Below are 24,811 nucleotides of genomic sequence, written 5' to 3' on the forward strand. Positions count from 1 at the left end.
AAATTACTGGTGGTCAGATAATACATATAATAACAGTGCAGTGCAGCCTTCCTCTATGGAGCAGAGAAAATATAAAGCACATTACAAAACATAGTCAAAATAAATACAAGCCTAATGTTCAATCTTTCTTGTGGCTCATGTAAATCCTATTTGTGCTGTGTTTACACTTCCTTTTTGAAGGTGGAGAATTTTCCTACAAAGCTGACAGCTGCAAACAGCATGACCTTTGTAAAACCAGCAGAATACAAAATCAACCCCTGCTAACATGTCTCCTATTATTTCCATGATTCTCCCTTACCTGCATTGGCATGAAAGAAGACACACCTTACAGACTCTCAAATGACACCAGCCTGCTGGTGGTGTTTGGGGCCAAATGTGTCACGTCGTAAAAGGTATGCAAGCCTTATAAAGTCACAACATGGGTAACCTATGTGAACTCAGCAGTGTCAGGTAAAAACAGAAATGGGATTGTGGGTGGTTATTCAAGTCAGTGCTTCTGCTGTATCTACACCTGCGTACTCATTCACTGAGAGCAGGTGGGACTCCAGGTTCCAGGTCCTGTGTCCCTGGCCTTACCCTCCACTGTTTTGTATTTGTTTATCCCTCTCCTACGCTGCTCTCCACCTAATCATAACTCTTTCAAGCCATCTATTGCCTCAAACGTTTTTGTCCCTCTCTCCTAACTTGTAATACTCTCATTCTTTTCTTGTCCTTGTACCATCCTTCTTTGCTAACTTCAGATTAAATCATTATTGTGTTTAGTGTCCTTTTTTATTCAGACCTGATTAAAAGCCAAGTATACCTCACAGAGAGTGGGGTGAATAAAAGACAGAACTTTTGTGAATGTGTCTGTTCAAGTGAACGACAGAGAAAGAAAGAAGGAGGAAACCTGGGAATAACACAAATCCTCTCACTCCTACAAGGCTGTAATCACATTTTTGTAATTGACGTATTTGCTGATAGGCGAGCTTTGCCCGATGCTAGTTCATAGCTACAAGAATCAGCAAGCTGCTGGCTTCCACACTGCCAGTTAAGCACTGCTGTAGAGCAATATCCGCCTGCTGAAGCACAAATTCAGTCTTGTGTATGTGTGTATAAATGTGTCTTGACTGTCAAAACTATGGTATTGTGCATATTGCTTGAATGTATAGGAAAGTTACTGAAAATGGAAAGGCTGGCATGAAAACAGTACCGCTACAGGTTTGTGTTTCTTCATGTGAGCGTGGATCTGCACTGCAAATTTTGTGTCTGAGTGAGAAATTATCAAGCAATACTCTGGTTAAACAAAAGAAAATTTGGCCTGCTGATGGCACAGGAAAGGTCACAAGGTCACCTAAATTTATTGTGTTCCCTACACAATACACTGGCCACTAGTTTCTCTAATTTGTTACAGGCAACCAAACAAAAGGAAGCAATTCCACGCTAACCTTCACACCATGGCAGAGGCAATTATCATCCACATACTGAGAGGTAAATACATTTTCTTTAGCGTCTGCAGGAAATGTCAGTGACAGTCTCATTGTTCCACTGGACATGGCTCAGAGAAAGAGAAGAAGGATCTTTTGCAGTGCAAAAAACAGGTTTTGGTTTAAGGCATTCTTTAAAGCCTTGGAGTTATATTAATTCACAGAGAATTAAAAAGCCCCGGTTCACAGAACTCTTCTAAATAGAGGACTGTGGCAGAAACAAAATCTACTGTTTGACTTTCAAATAATACAGTCAACCAGACAAGACAGCTCTGGAACAGGCAGAGGGGCCATGTGAGAGCAGTCTGTCTGGTATCACACAGCCACTATCAAAATCGCAGGCTATGAGATGCTGTTTAATAGTCCAAAACCGTAACAGAAATAACTCTCCTGCTGTAAGAAATAATTTTATATCCAAGTGTTGCAGCAGACAACACGACAGATTCTTGTCCACTAAAATATATTTTTTGTACTTAATGATTGCTGTAAGAAAAAAAAAAAAAGAACTTTGCAATTGTATTAATATTTCTTTCAGTAGACTGCTGTGCAGACCTGTAAGAAAACTATTTTCACCGGTGAGCCTCTGAAATTATGGTTTAAATAAAAGCATGTATTTTGCAGCTCATGGTAGGTGTGAAATTCCAGTCCTAGCTCTTTGTGCAGTGTTGGAACAAAGTTATGTCATAAACCCAGACATCAAAAATCAAAAAGCTACTGAGTTTTACTGTTGCTTGTTACATATTGGATTTTCTCATTTAACCTCTGGTGGCACGGTATATGCTGTGTTCTTGGCTGCATCTGAGTTTATGCACATTTAAGCATGAAAACATAAATTACAGTTGTTGGTGAAATGATTGCATGGTATGTCTGACTTATATTTTTACACTTAACAGGGATTAATAAGGCCCAAGGTATGAACACATATAAAAGACAAAGGGAAGGATGTTAACACATAGAGTAGTGTAAAGGTAAAAAAGAGAGAAGACATGAAGAATGGGGAGGAGAAGAACAGGAGCAATGCTGTGTGAGCATATTCAAGGAAAGTCTTGTGAGAGAATGGATGGTGAGTGACAGCACAGAGAAGGAAGACGAGGGAGGGACAGGGATAACATACAGAATAATGGATCACAAATGAAAAGATGTAGACAGAACAGGGTAGAATAAGGTGACAGCAAGGGTAGAAAACTTCGGCATAGCAGTATTTGGATTAGTGTCCCTGTTGGTAGCAGGAAAGAGTGATAGTTAAATAGTTGTTTCCTGTTCTGTTGTCTTTAAAATAAACTGAATAAACAGGATTTACATTTACATTTGCTGGATACAAAGATGATATGTTTATAAGCAGCAAGGCTTTGAAAAAGTTAATGATAACGATAACGAAAAGCATTGTTCATATATTGAATGGATAAGCTAGTAAATATGTGCTGCAAAAATATGTAAAATGATCAAGAATCAGAATTCAAAGAACTAATTCATTAACACTGTTGGTATAGTTTCAAATCATATGAGGTAAAAGGAAATCATTCTGGCTTGAATGTGTATCGTGATGTTTGTGTGATTGTAGTGTGAGGAATAACAGTGCATTCACCATACACCAATGTATATGCATTAAATGTGTTAATGTGAGACATTTGTTTGGGTTTTCAGGTATGGCAAATTGGGTATTTAGGAGGTCCCTAAAATCTAATGTCAACTTAGATGTTTGACGTGGACACGCTTTATATGTTATGGTAACTACTATATGGAGTGAACACTGCATAACAGTACAGACGCGTGGATTTCTATTCATGAGTTAATTTAATGTGGGCGTGTTGGAAGATCTTCAACATATTTGACTGAGCAGAAGGGGGACTGCATGCATAGTGTTAACATTAACCACACCAGGGCATGACAGAAAAGAAAATCCAAAGAGAAGTGAGATAGAAATGTTGCAGTAATAGATGCATGAGAAGAGCAACAGTGTGAGGCAGACACAGAGTTGGACTAGGTAGAGTCACAGAGGAGGTGAGGTGGAGGAAAGATGAGAAGTCAAACTGGGAGTGGCACATGGGGAGCATACAGGTACAGCAGCCCATTATTGTTCTTCATGGCTGGGTCTCCTGCAAGTCACTACTCAGAGAGTGAATTTCAAACAAAAAAGTAACTAACCAAGTAACTGGAAAGTACAGTTCAGCCCCAGTGCTCCTCAGATGTTTCTGTGTGCTTCTTCCCATAAAATGACATGCAACTGAAGACCTGGCACCTATTAATAGAGCTCCTATGTTCCTCCAGGAGAATTTTCAGTGTCCTTGTTCCTGTCTTCATTTTGCTGAAACTACATGTAGTGGCTTTAAAGAGTATTCAGAGTCTTCCACTATTTGTACACTGCACTGTGTTGTAGATTAAATTTTTAATGGATAAACTGTCACTAATCTACACTCACTTGCAAAGGTATTCAGACCCTTAATTTAGTACTTTCAAGCTGTGTTAGCAGTAATTACACCATCAAGTCTTGCTGGCTAAGTCTCCACAAGCTTCGCACACCTGGATTTGGGCAATTCATAACATCCTTCCTGGAAGCTCAGTCAGATTGGGAAGCATCTGTAAACCACCACCTCTATGTCTCCCATGACCATAAAATTCTTTAATCAGATTACTTTAAAGGCCATTTGACAAATTCTGATCCACCTGTCATCTTTTACTCAAAGTGGCTTCCATCTAACCTCTCTGAGATCCTTCCTTCCAACAAGTTTTCCCCTCTCTGCACAGGACTTCTAATGCTTTGTTAGAGTGACCATTGGATTCTTGCTCAACTCCTTGACCAAAGCTCTTATTACCTGGTTACTCAATTTGTCCAAACAAATTAAAGCAGCGACCTGCCCATTCAATTCAATTCAATTTAATTCAATTTTATTTGTATAGCACCAAATCACAATACAAATCATCTCAAGGCACTTTACAAAAACTAAATTCAGAAATTTATACAAATACTGCGTTTATTATTGAAGCAGCTCACCCTTATTCCTCTTTTTGTTAGATAGGCCGACTGTTTCCTTTGAAGGAAAAAGGTCAAAATAATTCAATAAAAGAGTCTATCACTGTTTGCTTTGACAGGATCCTCGGAGAATGTGTGTCTGCATGCAAGAGAGATAGTGTGTTTGTGAATATGCCCATGTGTGTGCGTGTTTGCATCATGCAAATCTCTGCAGACTCCCTGTGTTACTGCCTGCCTGCGGTGATAAGCAGATGATGAAAGTGTGTGTGTGTGTGTGGTACCTGAGCCTGCTGTGTGTTGTTGGCCGAAGGGAGAGGGTTGGAAATCATTGGTCCAAAGATGCCCAGTTCATCACTGATTGGTGCAGCACCGCCTGAGCCCTTCCCACCACCCTCTGGAGCATCTAAGGGAGACAGAGAGAGTGAGAGCTGTTATATTATTTCTGAAAAGATTGCTATTTCTTGACTTATTATTATACTTGTCTTGTATAAATGCATCTTATTTAATATATAACAATGATTTAAAAAAACATAAAATATTATTTAATTTCATTTAAGAGCAAGGACTACAAACTGTGGCCTTGTTAACATTTAGATGAAGACACGCATGTCCATAAATGCTCCTCATGCTAATAGTGCAATATGATTTCAAATCAATTACCTAACATTAAAAATCAAGCTTCTTAGATTAGTTAGGGCTAAGGCTTTCCATTCATACTACTCAAAACACAGATTTGTTTTTGCAATAAGAAAAAGTTGCTTTAGTGAAAACTTTGAAACTGCTGGATCAATTTTAACCTGCTGATGCAGATTCAAAGCTGCTTCTACAAGAAGCTTTTAATATGATTTTCTCAGCTGCAGAAGGAGAGTGCATAACCAGATGATCTCAACAAAAGACTGCCAGCCAAACCTTAAACCAAGGAGAATGTGATGGGTATACGGCATTTTTGCTGACTTACAGAGTCAGCCAATTATTACACACACGTGCACAAATACACAAAACCAAGTAAAAAATGAAGATACTGACATAAATAGGAATGACCTTTACATTTACACACATTCAGGACATTTATAAGAACTATGCATTGTCACATATTTCCAACACTCCTCAAACAGTTCAATTTACAATTACCATGCTAATTAACTGGAACATGCTCAGGAAAATTCTGATGGCTGCACTCCTTCAGAAGTTAGCTCTGCCTTGAAACTCATTTCATATTTGCTCCTCCTTTTGCCCTTGGAGTATGAAATACTAATTAATTGTTAGTGATTGCAAATATATTTGAGTTCGTATGGTGACTGGTGTGGCTAACTGGCACATCTGGATTGAACTGAGCTATGACTGATGTTATTTATGACACCCAGGCTTTCCCTGCTACAAGTAAAAATTCTGCTGTAAAAATGTCCATATTAAATCTTCAATATCCTGCACATACACACAGAAAAAAGTAAAAGCAACAAGAGCAATAAATACATTTTAAAATTCCACAAAAACTCTAAATAATGAAAAGTAGTAAATACCTTTATTGTTACCTATTGTTTTGTTTATTGTTATTGGAATACTGACAAACATCTGTGGTCTCTTTACCCTCTTTTGTATTTATTTGTATTTTGAATAATTATTGTCAGTTATTAATGATAACTAAATATTTATCACAAATAGCTCGATATTTATTGAGCCATTTCTATTTATATATGGGGTAATAAGCCTAATCTTTCTTTTTGACGGTCACATGAAAAGGCCGGTGCTATTCTCATGTTTAAGAGTAACACCATGTTAAATCTGTACATACACTATACACGTGTACAAATGACAATTTGTGGATTTGTCATGAGGTGTTAACTATTTCTTGACAAATGTGACAAAAGTGATTGAGCAGACACACATGCAGGATGTGAAGGTGTGTATTTTAAAAACAGATATTACCTGAAGTGGTAAAAAACCACCTGAACTTAACACACAAGATGAACATGTTTTACTGCATATGGCAGATGGCAAAACCTTTGCAACATACAAGGGAAGGCAAAACACAATGAGTAAGAAACATGCAAATAAACACATAACAGACCCATTTCCTGCTCTGATGTTTAGCTCATACAGACTGAAAATATGGCTAATCTTTAGGTTATTTAAACTACAATATAATTATGTAAAGTGTTTAGGCCAGAGACCTATTCCCATGGTGGTGAAGAAGAAACCCCCAGAACAAAATGTATGCTCATCTGAAAGACAGTGAGAGAGAAGGAGGGAGAGCATGAAGGAGAGGAAGACAGCGGGAAGAGAGGCAGTATGAAAAAAAAAAAAGTGAACAAGGCGTATGTGTGAAAGCTAGTGAGCAGTGGAGGTCGTTTATATAACCACAGTGATGAAACATCCATAATTTAGCCCTTTTAAAGTGTGAACAAGTCTGAACTCCTTTAGCCAGACAGCAGGCTACAAGGAAAACCATTTACTGCGAGTGGGCCAGAAAGACCACTCAACACCCTCCTAAACCACTTATTAAAACTCATTTTCAAAGAATTACTTCAACTGTGACATCTTCCATCCTAATGTTTAAACTGCAGATTTTTTCCATCTTCCTAGCATTTATGAGCTTGGCTTTTACTTTGACTGGTAAAATTGCTGTAAAAGGTACTTTAAGAAGAAAACATCCTATGATTATAATCATTACTTTTGGCTATGACAAAAATGACAGATGTGAGTCATATTGTTACATTCTGACATGGAAAAACGAAAAATAAAATTTCACATGCATCAATTACCCTCCTACTGCTCTAACCCCCCACTCTTACCAAAAACTCATTCACCCATTGCCATGGAAATGAGCCACAGGGAGAATCATCATTGCTGCCATGGTGGGCAATGTGCCCATCATCCTTTATTATGGGATGGAGCCACTTCTTGAGAGGACTCTCAACTTCACCATGGAAACAGACAAATAGTTAAGGTTGGGGGTGTTTTGCCCAAAGTACACGCACATACAGAGCTTCCTGGTATCTTCAATGAACAGTGACCTCATTCAGCAGTAGGAAGCTGCCACATTAAGGACCTGGCTACGATCACCACAGAGAAATATCTTATCTGGATTGGTTTTACTGCAGTATCCTGATCAGTTTTCACACAAATACCTGTAAAAATACTCTATGCTTATTTTGTCCCAATAGTCTACATGCTGTTTCAAAAAATAATAACAATAATAATTTGCTAAAATTAAAAAACTAAAATATGTTCATGTAACCTACTTCTTCCAAAAACACACAACTATGGCATAAAAGGAAACTAGCCTGCACCCCTGTTAGTGATTCTTGGAGTCCAGAAAGGGGAACATGAGCCCCCATTAGCTGCTGGAATAGAGTCATGATATAGAGGGACACGAGACACAAAATGAACAACTGCTGCTACTAGTGGAATATATTTGTTTACAGGAGATAAAAGAAGCACCTGAATATGCAATGATATCAGAAAATATAGCAAGTAATATTCTGGTTTAGTGTTTTGGTACTCTTTTCCAAAACACTGATGGCTTTGAAAATGGAGCCAGTGCTGCAGAAAAACAAAATGCATGTACACAGTTTGGAAAGTTGAAAGATTTGAGATTAGATCAGAGTGAGACTGTGAATGACAGTGAGTTTATTAACATAAAATAGGATAATGGGCTGAGCAAAGTGAGCAATTGCTCTACAGCCCCAGATCCTTACTGCCATGTTTTCTGTGTGCACTGGAGTTACACAGTGCAGAGAGCGACATACTATAGATCCTAGGTCACTAACAGGAGGACCAATTCCAGGGACTTGGTTCTAGGAACTACCCCACTGAGAAATGGACCCAAGAACTACAGTCTCCAATGAATGTTCGCATTCACACCACCAAGAGGAATGCTGAAGTAATGTAAGCCAGGTGATGGTTGCTACAGCGATGTCATTGCACAAAATTCAACAACGCCTTCAAATTTCGTTTTGATCCATCTAAACCTCTGTGAATTGTCTTTTTTGTCCAGGCAGCCCAGATTCAGCCAATTTTTGTGAGTTTTTTCCATGCCAAAAGCTGTTGTTTACACTATTAAAATTAACCTTTATAAAAGGCTGCTGCAGGTGCTGCATTGTCTCAAGATAGTGCTTGATGAATCAGTGCAAACATACATCACTTATGCTCCCTATTGTACTGGAAAAGCAGCTACTCTGGAGTAGGAGCTAAAAAAACTCCCCAAAGACGGCATCCCAGGAACTATTAAAGCTGTTGCGTTAGTGGAAAATGAATGAACTGCACCCAAGAGTTTAAACTAAAGCTAAAAACTTATTGACAACTAAAATCAACAGAGGGAAAAACTTAACTTGAGGTGTACGGAAAGGAGCAGGAGACATGAGGAATAGGAATGACAAGAGAGGAGATGGAGATGAAGAAGGAGACGCCAGGACCAGGAGCAGGGTAACCAGAGATGAAGATAGGAACATGGAAAGCAGGTGCACGGGAGATAAGACACCAAGACGCCAGGACATCAGGAACTCAGGACTACAGACTACAGGGAAACAAAGGAACAGGGCAGGTATATATACATACAGAGGGACGGAGAGAAAAGGCAGAGCAGAGCACAGGTGAAACCGATTAGACTGATTAACATAAAACTGCCGGGGACCACAACACGGAAAACAGGAACTTAATACAAAATAAAGGTCCTCGGCAGGAAAGCCTCTCGGTCCCAAAGCGTCTAATGTCTTGTACACAAACACTTCAAAAAGGTGAATCATTTAGCATTAAGTACTGTGTAGAGGTTTTAGACACTTTAGATATTTTAGATTTTTATCACCCAACACCATCAGGTGTCTGAAGGCCATAAAGAACCCACTAGAACTAGGAGCCCTGCAGCAGATGGTCTGACACCCACACAACCCTGATCTGGGCAGTGTGGAGTCAGTCTGGGATCACATGAAGAGACACTGGGACAACCTGAATCTACAGAGGAACTGCAGCAGCTTCTCCAAGGTGCTGCAAAGTACCAGGAGAAACTGTGTGCAGGTCAAACCAGAGAGAACTACTGCTGGTTTAAGGGAAAAGGATTGAGCTGGAAATACTATTTAGATTTAGGTTAGGTTCCCTTTACTACACTTTATATGAAGTTAACTGATAAATGAAAATCAATTTGTGTAATTTACAGTGCGTTCAGAAAGGACTCACACCCCCTTCTCTTTTTTCAATTTCGTTATGTTGCAGCCTGATACTTCAATTGTTTTTAAATGATTTTTTAATCTAATTAATCTACACTCAGTACCCCATAATGACAAAGTGAAAACAGAATTTTAGGAATATCTGCAAATTTATTAAAATAGAAAAACTGAAATATCAGATTTACATAAATATCCAATATCCATATTTACTCAGTACCCAATTGAAGCACCTTTGACAGCAATTACAGCCTTGAGTCTTTTTGAGTATGACACAACAAGCTTTGCACACCTGGACTGGAGGATTTTCTACCATTCTTCTTTGCAACTCTTCTCAAGCTCGGTCAGGTTGGATGGGGACAGTTGGTGGACAGCCATTTTGAAGTGTCTCCAAAGATGTTTGACAGGGTTCAAGTCAGGGCTCTGGCTGGGCCACTCTAGACATTCAGAGTTATCCCTGAGCCACTCCTGTGTTGTCCTGGCTGTGTGCTTAGGGTTGTTGACGTGTTGGAAGGTGAACCTTTGGCCCAGTCTGAGGTCCTGAATACTGGAAGACAGGTTTTCATTGAGGATATCTTGGTACCCTGCTACTGAAAAACACCCCCACAGCTTGATGCTGCCACCACGATGCTTCACTGTTGGGACGGTATTGAGCAGCTGATGAGAGACGCATGGTTTAAGTTTGGTTTCATCAAACGAGAGAATCTTGTTCCTCAGTCTGAGATTCCTTCAGGTGCATTTTGCAAACTCCAAGTGGACTTTTCTGTGTTTATGAGAGGCTTCAGTCTATCCACTCTGCCATAAAGCCCAGATCGGTGGAGGGCAGCACTGATGGTTGTCTTTCTGGAACTTTGTCCCATCTCCACACAGGATTTCTGGAGCTCAGTCAAAGTGACCATCAGATTCTTCACCTAAATTTATTATATTACACAATATTTGGCTCTCTATAGTAAAGAAATCACAAGCACTTTTGTTTAAACAAATATGTAACCATATCTGTAGAAACAACTACTAAATTAAGGGTGACAAAAATGAAACTTTTTGTCCTAGTTAAAAATACCAAAACTGGAATGACCTAAACTTTTCTATTAAAAAACAAAGCTGGAGCCAAATTGCAGATGCCAATACTGGCTGTGTACATCGCTGCTAGAATAACACTTGGAGGAAGAATTCTGTTTATTCTCTCTGGACATGTGTCAGGGGCATTACAGAAGAGGACTGATGCAGATGTGCACATACACAGAAAAAAACTGACAAGATCAAGAAAAATGAAATTGATTCAGTAACTCCCGAACAAATCTACCTATTTTTTGCAGGAATAAAACATCTCAGACAGAATTTGTCATTATGAATCACCAAAGTCGCCCAACTAAATCTGAAATAAATATATTTTAGTATTGAGACTGTGGTCAAAAAGAACTGTCTATATTTTTCTTTTTCTTGCAAACCAAGTAGGAAAAATGCACTGGAAGAATAATTCATGTAAATACGCTTATCTGGACGTGCTCCAAATATTGTTTTTGCCTTCATTCCCGCACAACTGGCTAAACTGAATTAAAGTGAACAGGGGCGTTGACAGAAATGCACACAGAAACCAAAGGAGAAACTGGCTGTTTGACAACTGCAGAGTAAGGTAACCAGAGACATGGATGGAAGAAGAGGGGATGTGTGAGTGCTGAAGGCATACTGCCACGTATCTGACTTATTGATTATGTGTGAAATCTCATCCACTCAACATGGCTGCAAGGTGTGTAGCACGAGTTATTTATAGCTGGGCATCCACTCACACTCTTCCATGCTGTGGTCGGGAATTTTTGATCAGCGCAACTGCAGCACAGCTAACCCTCAGCTGTCTTCTAATACAGCCTTGTATTGGGGAAGCACAGGGTGACTGCATATTACAAATTTATATCCTGAACCCACCCTACTTTGCTCTGCTCTCTTTTTGCTCATCAGGATTAAGGTCAACAAGCATGTAGTAGAAAGTACTGGCAGTAGCAAGCCAAGACACGTATAAGACATGTATTCAAAATGTTACAGGTTTAAATCCAGCTTGTGACCTTTCTTGAATGTCATATCCTCTGTGCATTGAGTCTTTTGAGCTATTCTATTGGTGAGTTCTTCAATAAAGTGCAAATGCCATTAAAATGCATGTATGTCGGCGATAAGGTGATGTGCACTCCTCCCTTTAAAAGGACAGCTTGTCAAATTGATGATAAAAATTCCTGGCGGTCACTTTGAGAGAGTCTATTTGAGCACTTGATTTGTTGCTAAGTGATATCAGATATAAGGATAGTCTGGCTACATTTGGCTAAATCCTCTATCCTCTATCACTGTCCTTACCTTTCTTCACCTGATGTTTTAAATAATCCATGTATTCTGGTCTGAATGAGTGGTAAACCATTATAGCGCCTCACACTTTGTAGTTCAAAGCTGAATCAATCTGCAGTTCTCTAACAATTTGCAAAAAACGAGTACAGACACTCACTGTCAGAGAACACTAATACTAAACAGAAAAGTTCCTCACGTTACTGTTTACGTGACCTGCCTTCTCTTTTCAAGCTGCTGATCTTGTGATGGTACATTGACACAAACTTGCTTTAATCAGCCATTCCATTTTGCTTTAATGTGGAGTGTAAATGGAGTACACTGCTATATCCTAATGTGTCTCATAAAATTAACTATTACCCAACTTTCGAAAAGAATCCCGAACGTTCCCTGTCTGGAACAGACATTAAATCTTAATTAGATTTTCCAGTATGACTAGACTTAAACTGCCGTCTGTGCACAATGCCATGTTAGATATGGCAGTTTGAAGCCACTAATGATATATTAACTGCTAGATGATATAATAAATCACCAAAATGTAACAAGAGGTCTCTGCACATGACTCAAATAAAGCTTGACATTAAACTTCCCCCCTATAGTGTCAAACATTGCTTAACCTGCAGTTATTACCATATCAATCTAAAAATGTTATTACATCATCTGGTGTAACTGGTTTCATTTAGACACCTGACTCATTAGCCAACTATTTGAATACGAGTTGAAAAGTTAGCATATTGTTCGACGGTTATTGTGCTGTGGGGTGGTAGAGGGTTGCTCAAGTCTTACCCAGGCCTAGCAGGTCCACAGCTGGCTCCGTGCTTTTCTTGGGGCTGGCTCTGCATTCTAGGTGCTAAAAACACAGAGACAAGGGGAAATCATTTACCATATTGTTCAGTTTGCCCCGTGTGTCTTCTATGCTTCTATACTTTAAATTTTACATTATTATAGATATGTCCAATTACATGTAGGGATTCAATCAGTCCATTACAACATTGACATTCCCATCCAAAAATAACCTTTATTAAAATATGGGCAGTACATAGATACTGCAATGTCACTCATCCATATGATGCAGGTTCCTGCCTTTCCACAGCTGCAGTCTGTAAATCCATTTCAATCGCAGATGTACAGTAAGGCCTTACACTACATCCCGTGAGTTAGTCCATATTTGGAGCCTCTAATGGACAGTAATGGTTAAAGTCACCTGGACTGGTGCAAGAAATGGTGAGTGAATCAAAAGTAAAGTTGTGGCTGGAAAACCAAAACAATGAGCTGAAAGATGCTAAAATATTTAAAGTTTAGGGGAACCACAAAGTGTGATAATTCTCTGTTCATCATTATGAGGCACAAACAGATGTACAAAATAGACTCTGATGTAGTTAATTTTCTTAGCATAATAAATGTATTAATCACCTAATCTTTTAAATCACGTATTGAGTAAAAATACCAAACATTTGGCAGTTACCTTTCAGATGCCAGTCAATGGTACATTATGCCACCTTGGTAAGATTTATGGTAATCAATCATGCTAAATGAGCTTTTAAACTGAAAGCAAATGAGAATACAATGAAAAAGAAATAGTAAAAGAGGAAAAGGGAAAAAACAAAGAGAAAGGCAAGGAGGAAAAGAAAGAGGGAGAGATTAAAAGTCAAAGGGCAGGAGAAGAGGACAGAAAAATGAAGAGGGGAGGATGAGGTCTGATAGAGATAGAATGAGACTGGAGATAAAAATGTGTTGAGGGAGAGATAGTATAAAAGGTTAACACGTGGGACATGAGAGATCTACAATGCTGGTAACAAACCCAATTTCCCCCCAACAAAAGATCGATGGACCACATTACATTCAATGTCGTTCCAATCCAAGGTAATGAAAACAATTACCGTGTCCACACCTAATCAAGAATGCAGTGGCTGTGAATTTATGTGTGTTGGGATTGCAGCAAAGCTTGAACAATAGTAGCGTGAATCGCAGCAGGAAGGTCATTTGTGTACAGCGGCAAAAGGTTGGTTTGTGCTGTGAATTCATACTGACCAACAGTAAAGTGCTGCTGGACAGGAACCAAGCATTCCTGGTAAAGAAATAACAGAACCAGGGATAGGTGAGATATTGTAAGAAAGAAAGGAACTGGGCTGGGATAGTTGGGAAACATGCAGCTAACCTGCCAGTTGTAGTATGGGCTACAGTATGCTCTGTGCATGTGCTGGGCGCTGTACATGTGAGTGTAATCTGAATGCCGCCTACAAACATTATAATGTAACACATGCCCCAGCTGCAGTACAACTGACGAACAGTCACCGTGAAAGTGGTAACTTACCGTGGCAGAGGGTGACACTGAATCGCTCCAACTGTTGTATGAAAATAGATGGATGCTGCTGTACTTATCAACTAATAGCCAAACAGCTGTAAGTAAGTAAGCGACTGAGTGAAACTTGAATGAAGCTGCTGATGTCAATCAATTAATGCAAGTGTTACTTTAGTACACTGTCTGAAATATGCTCTATTTGTAAAAATTTTCATTCAGTAAAGGTTTGTATCACATGTTTGTAGGGAGAGAGAGAAAAAACACATATAGTATGCCTGTCCATTTGATTTCAGACATGTCAGACCACAAAATTGCGACTACGTAGCCTTTCAATGTTACAACCCACACAGTTGGTGAATAAGAAAATCCAATAATTCAATATGCATACAAAGCTTAAATTCCATGCAAAATGTTTAGAAGGATTTGGATAGATATGTTGCCAAAATTCTGCTTCAAAACACTGACAGACGAATTGGGTATTCCTGCACATAAATTGGTTACTGAGGAATCACTTGTATCCATTACATCACTTGTAATTACTTATCTGAGATGACACCAAGTGATGCAGCTAACAGGCTGTCAACGACAGTTTGTGATTGGCTGTTGGGGTCAGTCGTGTTTCAACAGAAAGAAAGTGGAATTGGAAAGGAGGCCAACAATCAATAATGAACGCACCAAACAGGTGAACAGAGTCTTTGGTGATGACAGCAATGCCAGTTTGAATGAAAACCGCTAAGCAAACCAAACCCTCAGATGACTGCTGTCACATCAAATTGCTGTCAGATACACAGCAGACAAAGCCATCAGCTGACAGCTGTCACACTGAGTGGATGCAAGGTCTGCTCTAAGTTTCTCCCTGATGTACTCAACAGTGTCTGCTGAAACCAAGACAAGATGATTGACAATGACGTACAGCTTGGTCGATCTTCTTTTATCATAGGTTTGTTAACGTCATTTCTGTGTTTCCATGTTTATCTGTCATCTCCTATAGCAATTATGAATTAGTATAAACATGAGATGTGGATGAAAACTCCAAAGGAAATTAGTATATGGAATTTGGGTTCAGATTGTTTTCTCATTGTTCTCATTTACTAAATCCAATTACGTTTCTTATGTGTTTTTTATTACAGTCATTGAGATACAGCACTTTATGCGCAAGTGTTTCACATTAATAGCCTTTCCTCAGTTTACTGCGATCAGTCTCAAGGCCAGGAATGAACTTCTATGCACAACATGAGAGCAGCAATTCTGTCACAAAGAGAAACTATCTTTTTTTACATTGCAAGGTCATGAGTATAGTTAATCATTCAAACTTTTCAGCATTTCCAGACAAATTTTAAGGTGGAAATTATTCAACAAGTAATCTCACAAAACTATTTTTATATTTTTCAATATTGTTTTACTTTATGTCATCACCAGTCATGACAAGGGACTCAAGAAGTAAAGAATTAATCAAGATAGGGAGCAGGCTGCCAGAAATGGTAATGCTGTATATAAATATTCATTAAATATGTGAATCCAGACCTAAGATCCCTGGAGTACCTGTAGCATCTTAATTACATCTATCTATGAGGTAATGCTATTATCAAAAGTGCCTGATGAGACGATAACCAGTGGTTTGAAAGCAGGTTGCAGCTTTTATATCCTGACATTATGAGAACAGCAGAATCAACATGCACAGTGACACTTACGGTGTAGATTTCAAACACCTGCACAACAGATCAAACAATGAAGAAGAAAGAAATAGGAAGGCTGTTGTCAAGGCACTGCTAAACAATAAGACAACAATGAGCAAAGAATGTGGCTTTCATAGAGAAATTTAAAGTGCAGTTTTTTCACAAAATCACCCTCCGGTGGATATGGCACAGAACACAAATTTGGTAAGTCACATGCCTAATACAAGCAGCCACCTTCATGTACCAACCCAATTACATCTAAAGACTAAACAAAGTACAAAGAGCTTCTGACATTTTTAGAAGTTGAAAAGCAACTCTAAAATCACACCAAAATTTGTCTTTACCTGGAGAAAGATTTTTAGGCTTTTATTTAATCTAATACTGACTTCTACATAAATAAATAATAAAATAATTCCGAATAAAAATACAAAACTTGCCCAAAATTGGTCCAAAATGAAGCAAAAAACCTTTTATCTTAAACTGAGATAAGGGAATACATTACCCCTCGCATTTAATGACCTGCTACTGCTTCAAATATGCAACATTTGAGACGTCCTCTACAAATGTCGCCTGACATTGTCAAAAAAAGTACAAATATCCCAAATTTCTGACACTGAGAATTTTTATGGGCTAGCTTTGGTTGCCAAGGCTCGAGATCAGTCATACTTGAATATGTTTTACAGTGTGTTCAGTAACATTTGGATGGATGACCCAAGATTTCACTGTGTTTCTCATATGTCTCTCAGTTCTTATTTAGTACTTTACAAAACTGCAGAATGTACTGTACTGTGTAATGACCATATACCAAACATTTCAGTCACTTGGAACTACGAGCATTCAAGATGAGAGAGAGCGAGAAATTGAGGCCACTGCTTTTTTTTCTTTAATGTAACTGTTAATGTATTTTTTTTACCGTGCAGTGTTGCATAAGGATGTTAAATCATAAATAAATAAATATATATGTGTGTGTGTGTGAGAGAGAGAGAGAGAGAGAGAGAGAGTGTGTGAGTGTGTGTGTATACAGAGAGGCTGGCTACCCACTGTGACTTTACTTAACATCCTTACGCAACACTGCTTTTCCCCATCCTTCTTCACACGTAAAGGAGCCAGATGAAGCGAATGTCTTATCCTCTGAGGAGAGGCAGAGCGAGGTAATGGAACAAACAAAGAGCAAACAGCACTAAAAGAGAGAGAGGAAAAACAAATAGTGTGGAAGGAAGGGAGTGGGCGATGAGAGCTGCAAATTGGTTAGAGGGTAGAGTGAGAATAGGAGCGAGTGAAGGAAGGAGAAATACAGAGAGGAAATTCAAGAGGGACAGGTAACAGAGGACAAAGAGGAGAATGAGAAAAAAATGATAATGATTGAAGGAGGCATCAGACAGACAGTTGCAGACAGTGTTGCTGAAAGAGAAGTCTGGAACAGAGGCAATGGTAGCAGAAGCCACTAGTAGTGTAGCAGCAGTAGACTCTACATACATACAATTGTTTTAACTAACAGATAGAACCAAGGTTTTATTTTACACAAATGTATATTAGAGACAGACCTTAATTTATAAGTCCTATTTTTATAACAATACTCCATGTTTTCTCTTCTGCTCAATTCAATAAATTCAACTGTGGCTATTTGACCACCTATACTGAACAAGTGTCAGTGTTTTCAAATTTCAGTGACTTTAACTTTGACCCCTCTTTATGTTTAAAATTAAAAACTGAAATGCATATTTCCATGTTCAAGAATGACACTAAGATGTCAATGTAAAGTGTGAAGAGTGTGACCTGACTACAATTATTGATCAATATTTCTATAGTTGTAGCCAATTCAAACTCCTCACACTATTTAAATACCAGCTTTGTTCATCAACTATTGATAGGTGTGTAGCTGCGGTGGTGACATCAGTACTCCAGTGTTACTAGCAAGAGCAGCAGCAGTAGCAGCACTGAACTGGTAGGTGTAGTGGCACTGCCTTATTAACACTATAAAGGAGAATAACAAAGCTGCCACTGGCTAGATAAGCCAAATGATTCCAGAGAGAGAGAGCTACAGTGGAGGGAGAAGTAGGAAGGAAAAGGAGAGAGGTCACTGAAGGGGATATAGGAGGATAAAAGGGTCAACTGGGACGGGTGTGAAGAGGTAAAATGGGAGGTGTGAAGACAGATGATAGCAAAGGGCAATTAGGAGGAGAGCAGAGAGATGCAGGTATAGTAGGAAAGATAAAGAGGAAAAAAGAAGTCGAGGAGAGGAAGAGAAGTTGGACAAAAAATGATATATAAAAAAAGATACATGACAGGGAGAGGATGACTAAGAGAAGGACAGGGAGGAAGGAGAAAGATGACAATGATTGATGACAAAGAAAGAAACAGAAGATGAGAAACAAAGATGAGCTCAGGAGATGACAAGAGGAGAGTGAAGGCAAGAGGAGACAGTGGGCAGGAGGCCAGATGTGTATGTGTTGCTTGTTGCAGTGCGTGTGTGTATGGAGAGAGAAGTGTGTTGAAAATGCATCAGTACAGACAGAGACATCCGTATCCATGTCAGCAGCCCCACATCTCTTCTTGGAAAGATACAGTCTCTACATGTGGGCTAGTGTGAAGACATAAATCTGTTTACACAGTCACACTTACAAGTCTCCATAACAAATTATTACATTTTAGAGCGAAGAGCAGGGAATGTTAGGGTTAAGTTAAGGCTAGTTTAGGGTCTTCAGTCAAAAATGCCCTCTGAAGTGATGGCAACATGACTCTGTGTGTGTGTGGGTGTGTCTGTGCGTGTGTGTGTGCGGCACAAGTCAGAGGCTGTTAAGTGTGCCAGACTGCTGCAGTTCTGCATCATGATCTGTCACTCAGCTGGTGGCACACACACAGACACACACACACATACACTAACAGGTTTTGTCACAGAGAGATCTTAAGCTGCCACACCCAAGCATCTCTTCCACCCAGCCTGGACTGTGACAGTCATCAATAACCATGTTGCATTTTAACACACACACGCACACACACGCACACACGCACAGAAGCAAAAAACACACTCATACATATAAAAGGTACCTACAAACACACAAATTCAAGTAATGCATGCAAATGTGCACAAACACCCCCCCCACACACACACATACAAATGACAAATATATGCACCCGCAGAGACACAAATAACACACACAAACACTCTAGAGTATTTGAAGAAGGTCACTGTGTGGTCTGACAGCTGATGCGTGACGATGCTGCTCAGGGAAAGAATACCTAATCAAATCAAAACAGTGGTAAATAACAAACACATACACACACACACACACACCAATTTAAACAGGGTATTTTCACGTATTTTCAGAAGTGAATCTTATTTGTGACTAAACAGGAGAGCTTTCACCGCACCAAGAATCTTGTTATGCTGTGTTCTGGGGAAAGTGGCAGCCAGCTTCAGGTTTGAATTTGGATTAAGGAAACATGCAAATATACACAACCTTAACTGATGCTTCAATTCAGGGAACACACACCCAATGCCAGACCAGTTTTAAGGACCACATGACAAACACATGACTACACAAGATACTCAGACATGCATACTCACACACATGAATTTGAAAAAGGCAAGTGCACCAAGCTACATTATCTAAAGGTTGAGTCATGGCAACTGGACTTTAAGTTTTAAGGCCCAAACGTTTCACCACCCATCCAGGTGGCTTCACCAGTCTAAGAAAAAGCTGGACTGGAACCTCCAATTTATCTCACAGGTTGGTTTCACTGAACCCTTAACCCATAGGCTCACTAGGTGAGCTATGTAAATCAGGTGAGAGTTGTTAGACCCACATTCCTGAGTTGGTTTCACTTCACACCTGGCCTGAATAGGCTTGTTAGGTGAACAAAGGAAGTGAGCTCAGGTGAGGGTTGTTGGGATCTAATGGTGGACTCATATGACCCCTCTGATTCACCAACAGTCTGCAGAGTGTGTCCTCCCTGGGAAACATTTGATTTGTTCCTTAATTTCCTGGGAACAAATGAAAGGGCAGCCTGGTAGGTTGAAGACAAGTTATGTCTGAGTCCTCCACCCCTGTTGAGGGAGGGTTTTCCCACTTGAACATAGGTAGCTTCTCTGACTCCTCTATCAAACCACTTATCTTCTCTGTCCAAAATGTGTACATCACCGTCTTCAAAAGAGTATCCTGTCTCTTTTAACTGTGCTGGGCCATCCTCCTGTTAAGTGATTGTTTGGTTTCTCCAATGTAGAGTTCTGAGCATTCTTCCTTACACTGTACGGCATACACCACATTGCTCCTCTTTTGTTTTGCTGTCTGGTCTTTAGGGTGAACCAGTCTCTGTCTCAGTGTGTTGCTGGGTTTGAAGTGGATTGGTATCTGATGTTTCCCAACAATCCATCTTACCCTCTCTGAAACACCTGCTACATAGGGAATGATGAGGTTTTTCCTCTGTGGATCTTGAGGCTCAGCCATGTCTCTTGTTTTTCTGCCTGATGTGGATGTTGCCTTGTTGAAGGTCCACTTGGGGTAGCCACAGGTTTTGAGGGCTGTCTTCAAGTGTGTGTCGTCCTTTCTCTTGGCCGGCTCAACATCAGAAAGGCAAAGAGAGACAGAGCAAGAAGTTTGACATCTTACTCTGTCGCCGGGAGACAAAAAAAGAAGCCACCGGAAAGATAACTAATAAAAATGGGACAACCACAGAGGCCACAAAAGACAAATGGGTTAAGAATGGGAATCAGAGGGGTCATATGAGTCTACCATTAGATCCCAACAACCCTCACCTGAGCTCACTCCTTTGTTCACCTATCTATTCAGACCAGGTGTGAAGTGAAACCAACTCAGGAATGTGGGTCAAACAACTCTCACCTGATTTACATAGCTTACCTAATAGGCCGATGGGTGGAGTGAAACCAACCTGTGAGATAAATTGGAGGTTCCAGTCCAGCTTTTTCTTAGACTGGTGAAGCCACCTGGATGGGTGGTGAAACGTTTGGGCCTTCAAACTGAAAGTCCAGTTGTTATGACTCAACCTTTAGTTAACTTCCCCTGGACGACTGAGAATCTTCACAGACACCAAGCTAAATTGTGCTAACACAAACACCAGGCTACTGGTTTACTGGGAATTTTCCTTCCGTTTTTAGTGTTTTTAACCTCTAGAAATGAAGGGCATGTGTGTGCATGTGTCTGGTAGGATTTGGAGTTTAAGCAGGCTGTTTGAGGATTGTTCCCACTAACCCTCTCATGTCGACATCCAACAGAAGAGAGACTGGGTTGGACCTCATGTTGTTGCTGTGAAACCCACCTCCACCACTTTGCATAAAGTAATTGGATTTATGGTGTTTTACATACGGTGTCCTGACTTTACTGCACTGCTTCAACAACCACCACAGAACTCTAGTGTGTGTGTGTGTGTGTCCATGTCCAATGAGAAAGTTGACAAAGAACTGAAAACTCCAAGTGTGTGGTGTCAGATTGTGAGAGACAGTGAATTTGTAGTATATATTAAGAGAAAAAATTATTTGTTTGCATGGTAGTTGGTGCTTTAGTGTGTTTGAGTCTGAGTGCCTGATCTAATGATTATTAATAAGTGAGAATGTGCTTGTTGTTTGTATGTACAGTATGTAACAGTATGTTGAACTGTGATTGTGACTGCAGTATTTCTGACAGGAGAAGAACTTTAGGACAAGGATATTTTCAATAAACCTGAAGTCTCTAGCCCCTATGTTTAAACCTTGTAACTAATAAGTGCACAAGAGCGCCAGATCCAGAGGTAGACCCACTGGTAACGGTGTCCACAACCTGTATGTCTTTTGGATACAAAGCATAAAAAGGATAGCCAGTCAGGCCATATGCCACAATCTTCAAGCTGAAAAATCTCCATGTTCCGCACACATGCTGTGCACAAAAGAATTTATATTCCCTTAGGGATGTTCTCAACCATACTCTACAGAAGACGTATTCACTGGTTCATTTAGCAACTAGCAACTCGACCTAGACTCTGAGTCTAACTGGGTCAAGTAGGCTCTTGTTGCCTTGGTGCTTTGGGTTCCAGGTCTGTGGGTTGTCATGTTTACAACTCACAGTGTTCACAGTGACACAGCATCGCAGCAGCAAACTGGTGTCTTCCTGGATCACACTGAGGTTACCATGACTGTTTGGCACCTTGTTGAATGATCTTGTGACCTGGGTGAGATGAGAGATGCGTTGCAGGGTGTGACAGGTGCAATCCAGCACTAAACTGCAATCTTGGTGCCATGTCATGCAGTCGGTCACAGAACTAGTCAAAAGCTCAGCAAACGTGTTCCACAATATTTTAGTCAGATTATTTACACTTCTATCAACATCCCAAGCCTGCTTTACCTTTATTCATATTTTCACTTTATTATTATTATTCACTTTATTTATTATTATTTTATTATTTTCACAGGATGGTTTGTAACCAACTTACATGTGATGACACACACGTAAAACTTCTAAATATGGTAATAATGTTAACCAGACAGTATGAAGGTTAATAAGTTATTGTGATCTCCACCTAATGTCACTCTCTGTACTGAAAGTTTTGCTGCTAACATGTTTGCTGAAAACATCCATCTTCATGTCTGTGTTCTCTCTGCTATTCTCGACAACCATAGGAACACAAATTGCTTGAATTGCATTCATCCTGGCAAAGTACTTCCTTACATGTAGAGCTAATGAATACATGTAGAACAGCAAGTTGAACAGTTGAGGATAAAGCACTTTGTTCCCCTCAAGAGAAGTGTTTCTAATTCAAGGTTTCTAACCCAGTTTCCACCTGCATCTCTATTCTTGCTTACCTGTGAAACATATATGTTTAATAAAATGATAACATTTCAATAAACACTCCAGCTATCTCCAGTGTGTGTTGTTTATTGTTCGTTGTTTAATTAGTTTATGGTCTTATGCCAAGATGGTAGCCTGGTTCCAGATGTCTGAATCACTGCCCACATGTCAGATTATTAAATGATTCATACTGGATAAGTGTATGTGAAAAACAACAGAGCCAATCAGGGCTTTGTAGGCAGTATTAAGAATGATATCTTTTCTGTGGCTGAATCCATCCAAAGACGATGCAGATGCTGCTTCACAAGTCACTGCCTTTGTTGTGGGATAAATATGGAGTCTAGGTCAACCATACAAAGACTAGACAAACTATACAAAAAGATTATTTTACCCACGTTTCTGAGATATTTTAGTCGATGAGAGTCGGGCAGGCATAGAAACCGTAAAACTGAATAGATACCTGTTGAAACTTACTGCACAGCAGTCAGTTTAATTGGAGTCAAGCAGACAACCTTGCAAATCCCACAAGAAGGCCATTCATTCTTACACCAAAACAAACACACACAGATGGCAACAGCTACTGAAATGTTAATTCATCTGATGATGATAATATTGACGTTTAAGGAAGAAAAAAAGTTATGCGGAGCTACATTCGATAAGAGCTACATGTGATAAGAGATTCCACAACCATGTATCTGTTTCTGCTACATTTACTGATCACTTTCAAAATAAATTGTTTTTCTTCACATATTGATACAAATGTGTGACTGACAATAAATCTGTTCAATGATATAGTTTACAAAGGTCTGAGTTCTGCAAATGCCAACCAGCTCAGTACATGGCTCACTCAGTTCGGAGGGGTAACTGAATCAACTCAGTGGGACATAGACTCCGCTGCATCACATGGGTGGAAATGTGCCTGTGTTTGTGTGCTTGGGTGTGTACAGGATGGGAGGAGGAGCAGGTTAGTGTGTGTCTGTGTGCATCCATGCCATGCATTTATAGTAGAGGTGGATGTGTGTGTTTATGATGGTGGATGTGTCTGTCTTGTGTGTTTTGTGAGTAACAGGCCTGATTCTCTTCCTTCAGCAGAGCAAATCGAGCTTATTGATTAGCCTTCTTGTGGCTACGCTATCGATTCTTTGGCTGCTAGACCTCGGAGCACCGCTTGCTATGTGTGTGGTGTGTGTGTCACATTATTAGTCACAGAAGGCTGCTCCTTTGGCTGCCCTTCACACTATCCACTCAAACTAACACCAATCGACCACAGATATGCTTTAGTTGCTGCAGAGAGAGAGAGAGAAAGTGTGTGTGCGTGTGTGTCACATCCAATCTTGGGAACCTTTGAGAGCCAAAGCCAGTCCAGATGTACAGAGCACCTAGCGATAACACACTCCCCAAATCCCTGCACACAAATGAATCCACGTAGACGTGTGCGTATGTACACACACAGACCCAGAGACACACTTCTATCTCCAACAAAAGAAAAGTGCCAGTGTTTTCCATGAAGAAAAATAGCCTCTTGTTCTCTTTGATAATTTATTCATGGGCTGAAAGAAAAAGACAACTCACAGCGGCAGTCTTAACGGGATGACAGTGATTTAGTATTTGTAGAGAGTGCAAGAGACACATGGAGTGCAAGAAAGAGAGAGGCAGAGAGAGGGACAAATGAAGGAGAGATGGAGATGAATGGAGGAGAGTGACAACAACTACAGTGATAATGGAGTCACTTCTTGCCTGAAAAACACTGTGTGTTTTTGCAAAGAACTAGTGTGGAGTACACTCTGTCCTTTCTCTTTACTTTCTGTTACACAGCCAGTCCCATCTTTCACTCGTTTCACAGTCGTGATTGTGTCTGTGATAAATACATCTTTTAATTTGCTAATCTTGACTTGGTGTGGCAGTTTTTTTTCTGAAAAGATTCTCTGCAATCAACAAAAAGGATTCCCAACCATATAGCTTGCTTTAACCAAAACATGAAAAATAACTAAATGTGAAGAGTCTACTCAATATACAGGGCTTCATTTTCTCATAGAATGGGTCCATGTACACGTACGCTAGTAGAAAGAGGAAACTCAAATTCTCATTTACAATTAGACACTCCATCTGTCTTGAACAGATTGGATAGCT

The 24,811-nt window shown here is 39.8% G+C and overlaps 1 protein-coding gene across 3 annotated transcripts in view; it reads right to left on the reverse strand.

The window, feature by feature from the left end:
- LOC113131352 (stromal membrane-associated protein 1-like) overlaps positions 1 to 24,811 on the reverse strand; it is a 114,856-nt gene that overhangs the window by 12,777 nt on the left and 77,268 nt on the right. For all 3 annotated transcript variants that reach the window (XM_026308468.1, XM_026308469.1, XM_026308467.1), the window contains exons 7-8: positions 12,711 to 12,774; positions 4,719 to 4,840 (exon numbers count right to left, since the gene is read on the reverse strand). In XM_026308468.1, the coding sequence (XP_026164253.1) occupies positions 4,719 to 4,840; positions 12,711 to 12,774 (186 nt within the window). The remainder of the gene's footprint in view (positions 1 to 4,718; positions 4,841 to 12,710; positions 12,775 to 24,811) is intronic.

The sequence above is a fragment of the Mastacembelus armatus genome, chromosome 15 (genome assembly GCF_900324485.2).
Source record: "Mastacembelus armatus chromosome 15, fMasArm1.2, whole genome shotgun sequence".
In the NCBI taxonomy this organism is placed as follows: Eukaryota; Metazoa; Chordata; class Actinopteri; order Synbranchiformes; family Mastacembelidae; genus Mastacembelus; species Mastacembelus armatus.